Source organism: Protomyctophum parallelum (assembly GCF_964188405.1).
Source record: "Protomyctophum parallelum genome assembly, chromosome: 11".
Classification (NCBI taxonomy): domain Eukaryota; kingdom Metazoa; phylum Chordata; class Actinopteri; order Myctophiformes; family Myctophidae; genus Protomyctophum; species Protomyctophum parallelum.
Genome location: NC_139707.1, coordinates 6,449,367 through 6,465,164, shown reverse-complemented (window position 1 = coordinate 6,465,164; position 15,798 = coordinate 6,449,367). Strand labels below are relative to the sequence as shown.

The window sequence follows — 15,798 nt, the reverse complement described above, 5'->3', positions numbered from 1 at the left end:
GGCGAGCAGAACATTAGCTTTATTTTACCCAACCTTATTTTAGCCTGTAAATGTTTTGTTGAACTTTCGGGGCGTCTTAATGTGGACTGAGGAATATTGAGGATTTGTCAGTTAATCATCATGCAGCCTCGGTTTCAGGCTCGGCTCCAGGATGAAAGGACATCCTTGTACACACAACTTAAACTGAGGGGCCAGAATTTGCAAGTGAGGGTGCCAGGCCCCCGTCTGCAGCCTCGGTACTGTAATATCCAGACGTTTATTTATTTTTTATTTTTTTAATAATCATGTGATGTAAAAACGGCTTAATGCTATGTATGTAAATGGTGCAGTGTGGTAAAGCCTGTTCGTTGCATCAGCGAGCGTGCATTAAAAACTCATCAAGTGTGCGTTCCTTGCAGACACACTCTGATGTTATCTCACGCTGGAGGTATATTTTTAGCTTTGGCACTGTATACGTTCGAAAACATTCACAACAGGACATCCTGCCGTGTGGGTGCGGCAGAGAACTAAACTGAGAGGTGGTCATTTACAGTATACTCACGTCTTGTTGTTGTACGGCCTGTTTTCACAGATCTCCGGCGACAGGTAGTACGGTGTGCCCACACACGTCCTGGCCAGCTCCATGGTGCTGCGAAATCACATTCACAACCATGACAATATGCACAAAGTCAGCTTTCAAACAATGCAGAACGAGAGCCAACTCAGGTCTGTTTAGTATAGAGGGTTCAAGTGTTTAATTAAACTCTCCTCTTTGTCTCAAAACCGCTCTCAAAGAGCACCTACGGACCTCTGCAATTCGAAACTGGCCACTGTCAATTTTCCATTGTGGGCTGTGTTTTGCGTGTCTTAAGTACCAGGTCTTATTCCCTAACTTGAGTAAACGAAAGACCTGGAGGCGTGATCAATGCTCTTTGGCCACTCAGAATAGCCAAATGGCATTGATCACGCCTCCAGGTCTTTAGTTTACCGGTACTCAAGTTAGGTATAAGACCTGGTACTTAAAACACGCAAAATACAGCCCCTTATCCCTAAACTTCTTTGCCTATTTTTTACTATTTTGAAAAACATTTTTTTATATAGTTCAACTAGCTGATCTACATCGACACATTGTGAGCTTGTTGTTGTTGACAGTCAGTCACTCATATTTGATACAGTCTGTTTCTAGTGAAAATTTTACTAATTCGCCAGCAGTAACAAACAGCGTTTTCTCTCAGTCAGTTGATTCTTTATATCCATATTAGTGAAAAAAGGATGATTTCTATATTTTTCAAACACAGTTCTTATATGAGGCGATCTAAGATCCCCCTATGGGGATTAAAATACAAATCAAAAAGTACACAAACACGTGGACTTGGTTTTACCCTGTAGTGATATTAACGTCAGACTTCGGTGCTCTATTGCCCTAGGTCAGAGGTTTTCAACTGGTGGTCTGTGAAGGTATTGCATGTGGTCCCTGGCCATGCATTTAGTATGTTTTTTATCGACCAATAGTTGGGAAACGAACTAGTTCATTAAGTGACCCGGTGATGTATGATGACATCAATGTCAGTTACTGGGAAGTCGGATGTCAAGAACTTCCACAGAAAGGGAGTTTGAATTTCAAGGGAAAGTGAACCGGATTGACTGGTTGAGTCAGAGCATTCCAGAGAATTATTGCCCTATATATACCAGTGTTTTTGAGACAGTTTGATTTTGGTGTTATTCTTATTCTTATGTTTCCAGAGGCTGCTCCTCTAGTGTTGTGACCATGTTCAGCAGTCATTTTTAACTGGTGAGCCAGGCTGTATGGCTTACCGGTGGTGATGATATTTCGCAGTAGCATTAGGAGACTCACCTCTAATTTCTTTTCCACCATAAGCCATGCAAGATGTTCATGCATATAATCAATACTAGTCCTGTATGAGGAGCCTAATGCCAGACGAGCCGCTTTGTTCTGAGCAACTTGTAACTTTTTCAAATCAGATTTAGTAGCTGCTGACCAGACAACAACATTCTAAGTGTGCAAAACCAAAGAATGGATAACCGATTGCATTATGGAAGGAGCAATGAAAGCAGAACATTTTCTAGCCATACCAATTCCCCTTCCCATTTTGATTACAATATTATTTATATGTTTTGACCAAGATAAAGAGCTATCTATAGTTACTCCCAGAAGTTTTATTGTGTTCACCTGTTCAATTTGTGTGTTGCCAATTGACAATTTTAACTGAGGATTCTTGAAATTCTTGGTTGATTCTTAGTCAGGGTGGTGGTCCCCAGGTTGATTCTTAGTCAGGGTGGTGGTCCCCAGGTTGATTCTAAGTCAGGGTAGTGGTCCCCAGGTTGATTATTAGTCAGCGTGGTGGTCCACAGGTTGATTCTTAGTCAGGGTGGTGGTCCCCAGGTTGATTCTTAGTCAGGGTGGTGGTCCCCAGGTTGATTCTTAGTCAGGGTGGTGGTCCCCAGGTTGATTCTTAGTCAGGGTGGTGGTCCCCAGGTTGATTCTAAGTCAGGGTAGTGGTCTCCAGGTTGATTATTAGTCAGCGTGGTGGTCCCCAGGTTGATTCTTAGTCAGGGTGGTGGTCCCCAGGTTGATTATTAGTCAGCGTGGTGGTCCCCAGGTTGATTCTTAGTCAGCGTGGTGGTCCCTGGTTCATAATCAGTTGAAAATCCCTGCCCTAGGTAGTTTCCTACTTCGCCTGTTCATAAAATGTACATATTTTGGCTCAGAGTGCACCCTTTTTTTTGGCCCCTGGGCCCGTGCCAGACAAGCCCATTCAGGGATCCAGCTCTGGGCGAAACACAACTTGCTAGAACAAGGTTTCTGCCCAATTAACAGCAACAGCAACAGACAGTAATATGAACTGCAGACTGCAGGCAACACAAACACAGACAGTAATATGAACTGCAGACTGCAGGCAACACAAACACAGACAGTAATATGAACTGCAGACTGCAGGCAACACAAACACAGACAGTAATATGAACTGCAGACTGCAGGCAACACAAACACAGACAGTAATATGAACTGCAGACTGCAGACAACACAAACACAGACAGTAATATGAACTGCAGACTGCAGGCAACACAAACACAGACAGTAATATGAACTGCAGACTGCAGGCAACACAAACACAGACAGTAATATGAACTGCAGACTGCAGACAACACAAACACAGACAGACAGTAATATGAACTGCAGACTGCAGGCAACACAAACACAGACAGTAATATGAACTGCAGACTGCAGGCAACACAAACACAGACAGTAATATGAACTGCAGACTGCAGGCAACACAAACACAGACAGTAATATGAACTGCAGACTGCAGGCAACACAAACACAGACAGTAATATGAACTGCAGACTGCAGGCAACACAAACAAACAGGGCTGGAAGAATACCACAATATATACAGTAGTTCTCAAAGTGGGGTCCGAGGACCCCCAGGGGTCCTTGAGGGAGTTCCAGGGGGTCCCCAGCTAAATGATAGTTAGGAACCAAATGGACCCTTATGGGACTTGGAGTAACTCTGAGTTAAACTAACATTGATTTTACAATATAAATTGGGGTCCCAGAGATAGAAATGCCATTAAATGGGGGTCCGTAGCTTAATGCAGGTCAAAGGTCCTTGACATTTTTAAATGGTTTAGAGTCACGACTAGAGCCGTCAACATCTTCTCTTATGGGGGTCTTCTCTTATGGGGGTCCCTGCTCCTGGGGGTCTTCTCTTATGGGGGTCCCTGCTCCTGGGGGTCTTCTCTTATGGGGTCCCTGCTCCTGGGGGTCTTCTCTTATGGGGTCCCTGCTCCTGGGGGTCTTCTCTTATGGGGGTCCCTGCTCCTGGGGGTCTTCTCTTATGGGGGTCCCTGCTCCTGGGGGTCTTCTCTTATGGGGGTCCCTGCTCCTGGGGGTCTTCTCTTATGGGGGTCCCTGCTCCTGGGGGTCTTCTCTTATGGGGGTCCCTGCTCCTGGGGGTCTTCTCTTATGGGGTCCCTGCTCCTGGGGGTCTTCTCTTATGGGGGTCCCTGCTCCTGGGGGTCTTCTCTTATGGGGGTCCCTGCTCCTGGGGGTCTTCTCTTATGGGGGTCCCTGCTCCTGGGGGTCTTCTCTTATGGGGGTCCCTGCTCCTGGGGGTCTTCTCTTATGGGGGTCCCTGCTCCTGGGGGTCTTCTCTTATGGGGGTCCCTGCTCCTGGGGGTCTTCTCTTATGGGGGTCCCTGCTCCTGGGGGTCTTCTCTTATGGGGGTCCCTGCTCCTGGCATGTCTTCTCTTATGGGGGTCCCTGCTCCTGGCATGTCTTCTCTTATGGGGGTCCCTGCTCCTGGGGGTCTTCTCTTATGGGGGTCCCTGCTCCTGGGGGTCTTATGGGGGTCCCTGCTCCTGGGGGTCTTCTCTTATGGGGGTCCCTGCTCCTGGCATGTCTTATGGGGGTCCCTGCTCCTTCTCTTATGGGGGTCCCTGCTCCTGGCATGTCTTATGGGGGTCCCTGCTCCTGGCATGTCTTATGGGGGTCCCTGCTCCTGGCATGTCTTATGGGGGTCCCTGCTCCTGGCATGTCTTATGGGGGTCCCTGCTCCTGGCATGTCTTATGGGGGTCCCTGCTCCTGGCATGTCTTATGGGGGTCCCTGCTCCTGGCATGTCTTATGGGGGTCCCTGCTCCTGGCATGTCTTTTCAAAGGGGGGTCCGTGGGCTAATAAATGTCGATTTGGGGGTCCTTGACATGAAAATGTTTGGGAACGACTGCAGTAAATACTCTAAAAGTTGTATTTCCCCCCACCGACCATCACCAATCTACGAGATTGTAGATTGGTAAATTGGTAAAGTACAAAATAGTCAGTAGTTAATGTTACACATAATCATTGGGTATTATATGGTTGCATTTTTATCTATAAAGTAACTATTAACTAAAGTAAAAAAATACAAAAATATCGAAAAAGTTAAGTAAAGTAAAAACAATCACACCCGTGTGAAGTGAGGGGCGCTCTTAACATCTTACACTTACAACATCGACGAGGGAATTCGGTATAGCTTGGAGCAGCTACAAATGTTATAATTTATTCAATGGTAACTCATGTTGCTATGATTTGTTAATGGGATTTAATGTTTGTGTTAGGGACAAAACAAACATTAATTTCTCTTCATTGTCAACAGCGTTTTTAAAACAAACATTGAACTAAAAACATTAAACCTGTAGGCCTACAGTATATAGAAAAAAGAAGAAGAAGAAAACACTCAAACCTGTAATGAATTACAGTAACTTCCGTAAATGTACTATACTTTTCCATGTTTATGTTTTCACATAAACAGACAAGCAAATACTTTTTTTCCCCACATGGCCTGGTCTCCCGTTTCACAGTATGTACCCTAGTAACCGCAGGCTGGGATAGACAACTGAGAGGCCTCCCATTATGTGCACGGTCATGTGCTTGCAGCCCAAGCACTGAGCCACACTGCAGTGTCACCCTGCAGGTCTACACAGTCAGTCTGTGGAATCTTAATGACATGTTTGAAGTGCTAGTGATAAACAGCTGCCGGGAGGGAGAAGGGGGTTATAAGGGTTAGCGGAGAATTGGCACTCTGACTCACTTGTTCAACATTCTTGCGATGCCAAAGTCCCCCAGCTTGGCTTTCATCCCGCCGTCTGTCAGGAATATGTTCTGGGAAGACAGAACAGAGCGGAGGAATGCATCGTTGCGTTGCGTCGCACCCAACACAACGCAACACTAGAAAAGGTGCCCCTTGGGGCACAGCTCTCCACCAGGATTAGAAAAATGTCAAGTGGCATTTCTTCCTCAGCCTAGTTGGAATATGCATTCACAGTTTTTTTGCAGCATTTTGTACAAAACGAGCCACTTGACTTGGAAGTCAATCTTAGCCAATCAGGATGGAATATGAGAAATCAAACAGACCCGTCTTGTTCGCCTGACTATGGAGATGATGTGTACCGATTTGTGTGAAATTTGGACAAAATCTGTAGGTGTACTGTCCAAAAATGTGTTTTGCAATAGTCGGCCTCCTGGTGGCCCTATACCTATAATATGCCCATGTGGAAAATGTGGGGCAGAAGTTCAGCTCTGGCATCCAGGGAGTGTGTGTGGAGAGTTTAGCTGCGAGCAAGCCAACGGTGCCAGAGATTAGCTTTCCACAGACGGACGGACGGACGGACAGACACACACACACCGAAAATAGCTGAGCTACAAGCTCACAGGCTGCTGTGCGACATCTTGTAAGCTTGTAGATCTGTTGAATTTGGTGCACAACTAGCTACAACTAACTACAAATCAGATGTCAGGAGGAGCACACATGCACTTTGGAGCCCTTTTATTGCAAGTGAAGGCTAATGTTACGTGTCTTAATTCATCTAATTCTACTAATACCAAGAAAACGGAGCATATCACTCCAGTTCTTAATTCCTTACACTGGCTCCCTGTGTGTCAAATAATTTATTTCAAATACTCCTTTTAAGCTTTAAATGGTTTAGAGCCAAAATACATTTATGATCTTGTGCGACACCATCATGAACCATCCAGATCACTCACAGATCATCTGGGAAAGGCCACTATATACATTATACTGTATCTGGAACGAACTCCCAGAAATAATAGTATTTGTATGCATGTATTGCCTTGATTCGTGTAAAGTCACATTAGCCAAGTTAGCCACCACAAATGTAGAATCAGCTCTAGTTTCAATTTAGGCATTTAGCAGATGTACGCTCTTAATCCACAGCGATTTACAGTAAGCAAGAACACCACATGGTAATACATCAAATACATAAACATAGTCATCAAGAATTATAAGCTAAGAACCTAACATCTGTCGAACAGTAGAATATCTGTACAAACTATGAGTATGTATGTCATTTTGGCTGGTTGAAGACCAGTATTCTGGATCAATGAGGTAGGCCAGTAAAGAGTTACAATAGTCAAGTTTGTGTAAAGAAGTGTTTTTTCGTGCACGCTACATCAAATGTGGTCCAAGGCGACCAACTCACAGCAGCTAAATGGATGCGTGTCCATAATGTCTGTCATGGGCCACATTTTCATACAAATTGGGACAGGATTCTAATGCAGTTCCACAAGGTTGGATTTAAAGGAGAATTCCATGCTAGAATGCTTTCTTAACTTTCTTTGTAGTTGTTAGGTCCCCACCAAAGAGGTCCAGGTGTTTTTTTGTGCAAAAACATGCATTGCATTGAATGGGGCTATGGGGTGTTATGCTAATTCGCTTATTTCCATCGAAAGAAGTAGTAAAGTGTGCCGCTTGGGATATTATTTACATTATGAAGAGAGGATATATACAAAGAAATTATAATTTTGAGCGATGGAAATAAGCGAATTAGCAGAACACCCCATAGCCCCATTAAATTCCCATTCAATTCAATGCAATTCATGTAGGGCTCATGGTAGGGGAAATAGCCAATAAGGAGCTTTTGCACAAAATAACACCTGGACCTATTTGGTGGGGACATAACTACAAAGAAAGGTAAGAAAGCCTTTTAGTATGGAATTCTCCTTTAAGGGTTAGTGTGTGTGTGTGTGTGTGTAGCCAGCCTAGGTTTAGGCATGTACCGGTATCTGGTACAGTTAAATACTTCAGAGAATTGCTTCTCTCTTTCTTTTTTTTATTCAAGGACCTGTGTATAGACCTTTTGGGAGCCTCAGAACTACTGCTTTAGAGATTTGGGTCGTTTAAAGGTCTGCATACTGGTTCTCAACTCTTATTTGCTGTTCCAACATTTCAATCACAATGATCTTCAGGTATTAATTTATCTTGTGAAGCGATTGAAACATTTAACACAAAACAAGTCCAGCTGAGAATAACCAGTGTGCACACATTATTTTTGTTTATCTGCCCTTTGTCCAGTCGCTGTCCTTCTACACCGACTGGTGGGTGCCAGGCTAAAGATGCTTCAGTTCACAAAGGGTAGAGCCCACACACCAAAAGTATGTACCAAAATTGCACTTATTTTCCTTCAGCCAGATCAAGATATTGTAGGCTCCCTACTTCATTATACGCGCTCTACCTTTTGTGTACTGGTAGTTACCTTGACATGCGACTGCAAATATTGGCACGGTATAGCTTTAAGAGTTGATTCCATTTAGAAATTGATATTCTAAAATAGGCTCATCCTTGACGGATTGCACGGTGAAACAGCCATGCAGGTCTCAAAGCCACTCTTTTAGCACATGAACCCCCTCAATAAAAATAAAAAGATTCAAATACCATCCGTTCTTTAAAATCAAAACTGCCCATCATGTTCATTTTACAATTTCAATTAGGAAGAGCCGAACTAGATCATGATATTCAAATAGTGAAAACAGGAACTTGGTATCTTGTAATGTTGCTTACAGTATTGGCAGAATATACTTTGCATTATTTTGTTTGTGCCAAAAGTGATTGAGGCCTCTTTCACTAAAGTGTACGAGGAGACAATTTTGGTTGTGGACATATACAATTTACATCATGCCAAGGCAACTACACAAACCAAACTTCTACCAAAGTGTATTTTGCTTTGAGAAAAGGTGCTTGTAAAAATAGGCTCAATTGCAGAAAACAAACAAAACAAAATGACACACAGGAGACAGTGCTACCAGGCATAGTTTACTTAAATCAGCAGGCAGGCATGCTATAGGTAAGCTGAAAGCATGGATCAAAAATGCTTATGAAACTCCCTGATGAGGCCAGGATCGAGGATCGCCCAAGCTGGGACCCAGGAGGAGCGCCTTTGGGGTCCCCGCCCCCCCCAGACAACCAAATACTGTTTCCTACGCCGACGCCGACTCCTCAGAATCCGCTCCACTGGGTAGGCTGGCCTGCCACCAACGACCTGATTAGGTGGTGCCGGTTTTGTTGCTGGGGACATGGCCATGGGACAGGGACCTCCTAGCGGCTTCAGACGAGACACATGGAAGACGGGACGGATCCGCCACGACCGGGGCAAGAGGAGGCGATAGGTTACATGATTGACCTTCCTCAGAATCCTGAAGGGACCAACGAACCGGGGTGCCACTCGCAGGGGGAACTCAGTGGTGGAGACGAACACCCTCTGACCAGCTTGGTAAGTTGTTGGGCGATGATGCTGCGCCTGGCCCTGAGCGGAGGAATGAAGCAGGGCTGGTCGGGCCTGAGAGGAGAAAACCACGCAGCAGGGTTATTATAGTTAACCAGCTGAACATTTTAACTGAATTACAATTACAACTGAATTTACAAGACCATCCAAAAAGTTTTAGACCGAATCCTTAGTTTGAACCAACTTGATGCTGGATACAGTTTTAAATTGATTTTTTTTATATTTTGCAATACCAACCCTTGACAGCACATAAATCCAAGCAGAAAAGTCTGATCGTCTGATTACGTTAAACTCAACATTGCAGCTGTACCTGTACTGAAAGCTTGGATTATCCTTTTTGTATCTGCTACGTTTGTTTCATAAAAATCCATAGACCTGCAAATTTTGTGCAGGTGATAATTTCTTTTAAGTGTTTGAGTTTGGAACTTTGGAAGCCCTTGCTGGAAATCACTCAACGGTCTGCGTACCACCAGTTTGAAAATTGCAGGCAGGAGGCAGTGCTTCCAAACTCCTACTGAAAAATAACATCTATGGTGGATTTTTATTAAACAAAAACTTGTCAGATACAAAGAGGATAATGCACGATTTCTGTACAGCTGCAATGTTGGCGAGTTCAATATTGTTTAAAAGGATCCCTGGCTAATAAGACAAATATGCCTTAAAATAATATACTTATATTTTATTTCTTTCATAGAATCCTTCAGTCAATAGGGACTGCTCCTGTCGCAAGTTTATGTCATATGCCCATGTGTGTTCTAGCCCTATGGAATTATAGAATGCATATGCTAATAAAAAACAACTTAATACTTCCTAAAGTTAATATGAGCATCAAAGCAATGTTTAAAATATTTTTGTATTAGCATGTGCATTCCATAATTCCATAGGGCTGAACCACACATGACATCAATTTGATGAATTGAACAATGTGGACCCTGTTGTAAACAAGTGTAATGCTTAATTGGGTCGTCCACTCACAGTTGACAGTCTTTGTATTGAGTTTGTGCTTAAAATGTACTGTAAATTCTACAAACTGTTAATAAATATTTCAATCAATCAATCAATCAACTCTATTGAGTGAAAGATTCTCCATTTATGAAAGAAATTAAAATATTTAAGGTGTTCTTAATTATTATTATTTTAGTAATAGAGGGAAAGTATAATGTTTTAAGACATATGTCTCATTAGCCAGGGATCCTTTTAATACAATCAGCTATGATCAGACATTTCGGTTTGAATGCATGGGCTGTCAAAGGTTGGTATTGCTCTATTGCTCCAATATAACTCTAGATGGCAGATATTAAAAACCTACTTTTCGGCTACATGCTGTGCCTAATATTTTCAGAGATTCATAAAAAAATCCTTACAATGTGTGAAGTTAGTTGTCTACATGCTTACAACACGCCACAATGAGGCACATTGTGAGCTTGTAGATCAACCATTTTCAATTCTTTTTAAAATCTCCCCCTGGACAAATACCCAGAGCTACCAACCTGCACACATTTTGTGTACCAACCACGCAATTCTAGATGTCTATACGCCTAGAATTGCGTGGTTGGTACACAAAATGTGTGCAGGTTGGCAGCTCTGAATACCCCATATTACAATAAATAAAACACCAATCAAAACTAGAACACTAAACTAAAACTAAACAAGCAAACCCACTTAACTAAAACACTAACAAACAAAAAATAAGTGAACAATAATAACCTTGCCATGGAGGGCTGTTTGGGCCTTGGGGGAGGAACCAGACCGACACAGGGCTGCATGAGCCTTTCTCCAGGCTCGCTGGCAACCGCGGAAGAACATTTGGGCATCCGGAACACCAACCTTACTCTCCTGCTCAGGGAAAGCACGAGGCTGGTAGCCATACTGGATCTCAAAGGGTGAGAGACCAGTGGCAGACAAGCGCAGGGAGTTGTGCGCATACTCCAGCCAGGTTAGATGCTCGCTCCAGGAGGAGGGATTGGATGATACACAGCACCTCAGTATGGTCTCAAGGTCCTTGTTAATGCATAGGTCTTTCGGGCTGTTCGACTGAGGGTGGTCTCCCAACGACATGCCCAGAAGGGAACCGAAAGCCTTCCAAAACCCAGACGTGAACTGGCTACCCCGGTGCAGCAGCACAGCATGGGGAATGCCATGGAGACGAAAGACATGCTTGATGACCAACCGGGCCGTCTCCTCGGCCGACAGAAGCTTGTGCACTGGGATGAAATGGGCCGCCTTGGAGAACTGGTCTACCACAATCAGGATGGCAGTGGAGCCCTCAGACGATGGGAGACCAGTCACAAAGTCCAGTGAAATGTGGGACCATGGGCGTGTGCCCATTGGCAGTGGACGCAAAAGACTGGAGGGGTGCTGAGGGTTCAGGGAGCTCGACGTCAGAGGCGGCTGCCGAGCGGTCTGGCAGAGGTCTGGGAGGGACGGTCGGCCAGGTTTCAGGTGGGGCGCCGGGCGGTGCCTCTGTGCTGCTGGGCAGCGGGACTGTTTAGCGCCGCTGGACAGCAAGGACCTCGTGGTGCTGGGCAGCGGCGCTAGTTGTGAGCACCGGCGTCGCTGGGATGCTCCAAGCTTCACTCCGTATATGGCCAGGCGAGTCCCTTCAAAGGGTGACTGGATGTCCAGTTTATCCCGCAGAGGCTTACTGGCTTTAGAGGGTGGAGGGCAGGCTGGTGATGAAGCTGGACCAGCAGAGATGTGGCTCTCTCTGGTTTGTATAGCCAGCGTTAACGCCTTTAATTGCGATGTGAGGTCCTTAAGCAGCTGATCACTTTGACTAAACATTATGCCTCGATTTGAGATGAGCTGAGCAAATATTATTGTTCAAAACTCAGGAAACGGTGGTAAAATAAAAAAGAAGGCAAAATGAATAAAGTTAAGCTGGCAATGCAAAAAATACAATAATACTAAATAGTCAAAAATAATGCTGTCTAGACTGAAACTAACCTAGACAAGAGAACTCTGGAAAGAGCAGCGCCAACTACAAACAAACAGAGCTTTAAACAGGTGAAGACTGTCAAACTAATAAGCACAGGTGAAACTGATCACCATTCACCACAATGCTGTCTGGTCACACCCATTAAGGAATGTCAACGTTGCCAGGGAGTGGAAATGTGAGGTAGCAGCACAGTTAGTCCATGAGCCAGACAAGATTTCATTATAAAATGAGTGGGAAAAGCCATACCTATATTAAATTGTTTATAGGGTCAATATAAGTAAATTAATATATGATAACCCTTACACAGGAGTTGCGTTTTCATATTTATCACAGTGTTATTTTCACCTGATATGATAAAAGGAATATGATAAAAGCAAAAGAAATGTCACCATGAAACTTCCCTAGTTGATTACTTACATGAAGACAATGATTTATTGTATTACAAGTTTTCTGAAACCATATATTTAAATATGCAAATTAGGCGTTATATAGGAAAACTATTTTGCATAACTTTCCAGAATCAAAATCGGAAAATTGGAAAAAGTCAGAGTCAACCTCCTTATGTCATTAGAGTTCAAATGTTTTAAATTAATTAATATTCGATATCTATCACTCCATAAATAAGAAAATTCTGTGAGCAGGCATAAAAGTTTGTTTTACCTTTTTAATTTATTTACTTGCAGTGCAGTGGTTTTCAACCAGTGGTCCGGGGACCACCAGTGGTCCTTGAGGGGGTTCCAGGTGGTCCCCAGCTAAATGATGGAGAGTTGCTAACCAAATATATAGAATATAGATCTTTAACTCTTGAGAGTGTAAAATGAAACCAAATGGACCCGTAATTTCATTTTACACTCTCAAGAGTTAAATTATTGTTAAACAGCTGCATTACTTAAGTTCATTTACAAGAAGTCTACACAATTAGAGAATGTAGAATCAATTTTTTTTTTTATCAACATTTGCCCGTTATCTCTCCTATGGTACCAACATCAATACAGTATGGAATTCTGTGGACATATTCTTTAGTTTTTGGTCTGCAAGGCTAAATCTCATCAAATGGTGGTCCGTAGCTAAAAATGCAGAATAATGAATGAGCCTTGATATGAAAAGGGTTGAAAACCATTGACTTAGAGATTATACCATCTATAACTTTTTTGATTAATCAAACTCTGGGAACCTTCCTATTCCCAACGGGCCACCACACTACCTCCTGAGCTACTGCTGTCCCCGCATGATCGGAATGTTGAATAAGTGTGCGGAGAAAAAAAAAACTCAAGGACTTCACTGTGTATCTACTAGATTCTACAGCAACACTGAGACAGTGTATGCAATGTAATCAAAAGGACCTGTAAGGCATTTGTACACTCTGGCCAAGAATGTCAATTCTTGCCAAGAATGAACTGCAAGAATTTGTTGGGAGTTGCACATGGATAAACTAGCACAGAGGACTTAACGAGTGAACACCCTTCCAGGTCCATTTAGAGAATCATACTTCAAAGAGTGGTGGATGTGGTACACGCAACAGTACCTCTGTGTCTTTTTGGCCAGGGGTATGCCGGGACTTGGCACATGGCCAAGTCTTTGTCTATTGTGGACGGCGTTATTATATTACTGTGACTTATGTCTGCCATGCCTGGGAAGAGAACGAGAGGTACCTGAGTCTTGACGTCTCTGTGGAGGACCTTCTTGTCGTGGATGTGTTTCAGGCCCAGACAGATCTGGACGAACCACTCCAAGATCTGAACAGAGAAAGACGCCGTCAGCGTTTTAATTAACCCGTTAAAAAAGGTTCACTCCCTGTGCGTGCGTGCGTGCGTGTGTGTACCTGCTCCTCTGTAAAAGGGGCCCCTCGCTGTGTTTGTATTCTCTTCATCAGGTCACCTCCATCACAGTACTCCATAACAATGAATAGACAGCTCCTTTCTAAATGTTATACACGCATGCATGCACGCACGCACGCACGCACGCACGCACGCACGCATGCACGCACAAACACAGACACAGACACAGACACAGACACAGACATATTATCATGGAGCCATTATGGCTGCATACAATTCCTGGAATGACTTGAAGAAGGCAACAATATTTGAAATGCATCGGCTATTTGTCTATTTGTCTGAGCATATAAAACACACGCACGCACAGTCGCACGCACAGTCGCACACGCACGCACAAGCACATGCACGCACGCACACAAAATCGTGCATGCACACGAACCCTGGAATGACTTGAAGAAGGCGACGATATTTGGGTGTTTCATCTTGGAGAGCAGCGTCACCTCTTTCTTCGACGCTTCCTTTTCCCTCGGCGACATCTAACGAAAGGATATATAATTACTGTAAGATATCATAAGTTGTTATATTAAAATAATACTTTTCGTTATTTATATTTTAGACAAAAAGGGATTCCTGAAATTGATTCATTGAAAGTTTTGATCATTTCGTGCTTCCACGCACTGAGATGGTTGGTGTGTACAGTATGTAGGATTGTAATGCTACTATTGTTACTGTACCTTGGTGTCAGTGATGTTAGTGGGGGGCAGGGAGCTGAGGTTAGTGCTAGTAGGCATATATATATATATTAAAAAATATATTGCACAACGCGTTTCGCCGTCTGGCTTCATCAGGTGCTTGCATACATACACAGGTGTGATTTTCACCGTCATTTATAGTGACAACCCATCACCCCGCGATCAGATAAGTTCTCTAGGAATAAGAAAGGAGATACTGTATATTTACTTCACGACCCCATAAATATTGGTCCACGACCCAAACATGGGTCCCAAGACTCCCAACCCACTGCAGTGGTCTCCCAACCCACTGCAGTGGTCTCCGGGACCCGAATTGAGGAGCGCTTGTTGTGGTCAGGTGTACAATGAATGTACAGTACCTTTCTGAGGTTGAGGGGCGCTTGTTGTGGTGTACAATGAATGTACAGTACCTTTCTGAGGTTGAGGGGCACTTGTTGTGGTGTACAATGAATGTACAGTACCTTTCTGAGGTTGAGGGGCGCTTGTTTTGGTGTACACTGTACAGTACCTTTCTGAGGTCGATCTCCTTGACCACACTCCGCATATCACTGCCTCCATCTCTGTGTCTGACCAGGAAGGCTTTACCAAACGCACCCTCTCCAATCTGACGGATAATCTCATAGTTATTCATGACATCTGTGAACCTGGAAAAAATAAATACATACATTTATAAATATCTCACACTTTGTATATTATTACATTTTTGATGGGGGCTATGGACCCCAAATATTCGAAAATATTCCACGTTTTTCAAGATTCTTTGAAAATAGCAGATCTACAAACTTGTGAGCTTGGAGACCGGCTACTTAGTCAATTAGTCGATAGGGGTTGATCATGCGATTCAAATGGTTTTGATGCTATTAGCTGGGGACCCTCTGGAACACCCCCCCCACACACACACACACACACACACACACACACACACACAACCCACCCCACCCCACAACAACACACACGCACACACTTTGAGAACCAATGGTACTGTAATGTGTCCAGTAGCACTTGAGGCATTTTTTCATTTTTTCATTGAGTGAACAAACAAGACAGAGGAAATGGCCCAAATGTCCTGTCATCTACTGATAATCACAACCTCTGCACCAGAAAATAAACTTAGAAAGTTCATCTTATGTCAAAGGGTCTACAAGCTATAGCTACATTTGGATGCTAAAGTCATTCCTCAAATTGAAGCTAATTCAATGACGTAAATTAGGCCTGTCAAAAAAAAGCCTCGTCTGTTGCTGTTGCCATGGTGACTGATACACAGACAACCTGC

At 43.7% G+C, this 15,798-nt stretch overlaps 1 protein-coding gene across 1 annotated transcript in view; it reads right to left on the bottom strand.

Moving 5' to 3' along the window:
• The window catches only part of LOC310866482 (serine/threonine-protein kinase Nek5), a gene marked incomplete at its 5' end in the record, with an annotated part of 37,930 nt that extends 22,774 nt beyond the window's left edge, over positions 1 to 15,156 (bottom strand). The window contains 6 exons of the mRNA XM_083776103.1: positions 542 to 628; positions 5,571 to 5,641; positions 13,648 to 13,731; positions 13,818 to 13,915; positions 14,213 to 14,309; positions 15,034 to 15,156. Coding sequence (XP_083632229.1) covers positions 542 to 628; positions 5,571 to 5,641; positions 13,648 to 13,731; positions 13,818 to 13,915; positions 14,213 to 14,309; positions 15,034 to 15,156 — 560 coding nt within the window. The remainder of the gene's footprint in view (positions 1 to 541; positions 629 to 5,570; positions 5,642 to 13,647; positions 13,732 to 13,817; positions 13,916 to 14,212; positions 14,310 to 15,033) is intronic.
• Between the last annotated feature and the right edge of the window lie 642 nt (positions 15,157 to 15,798).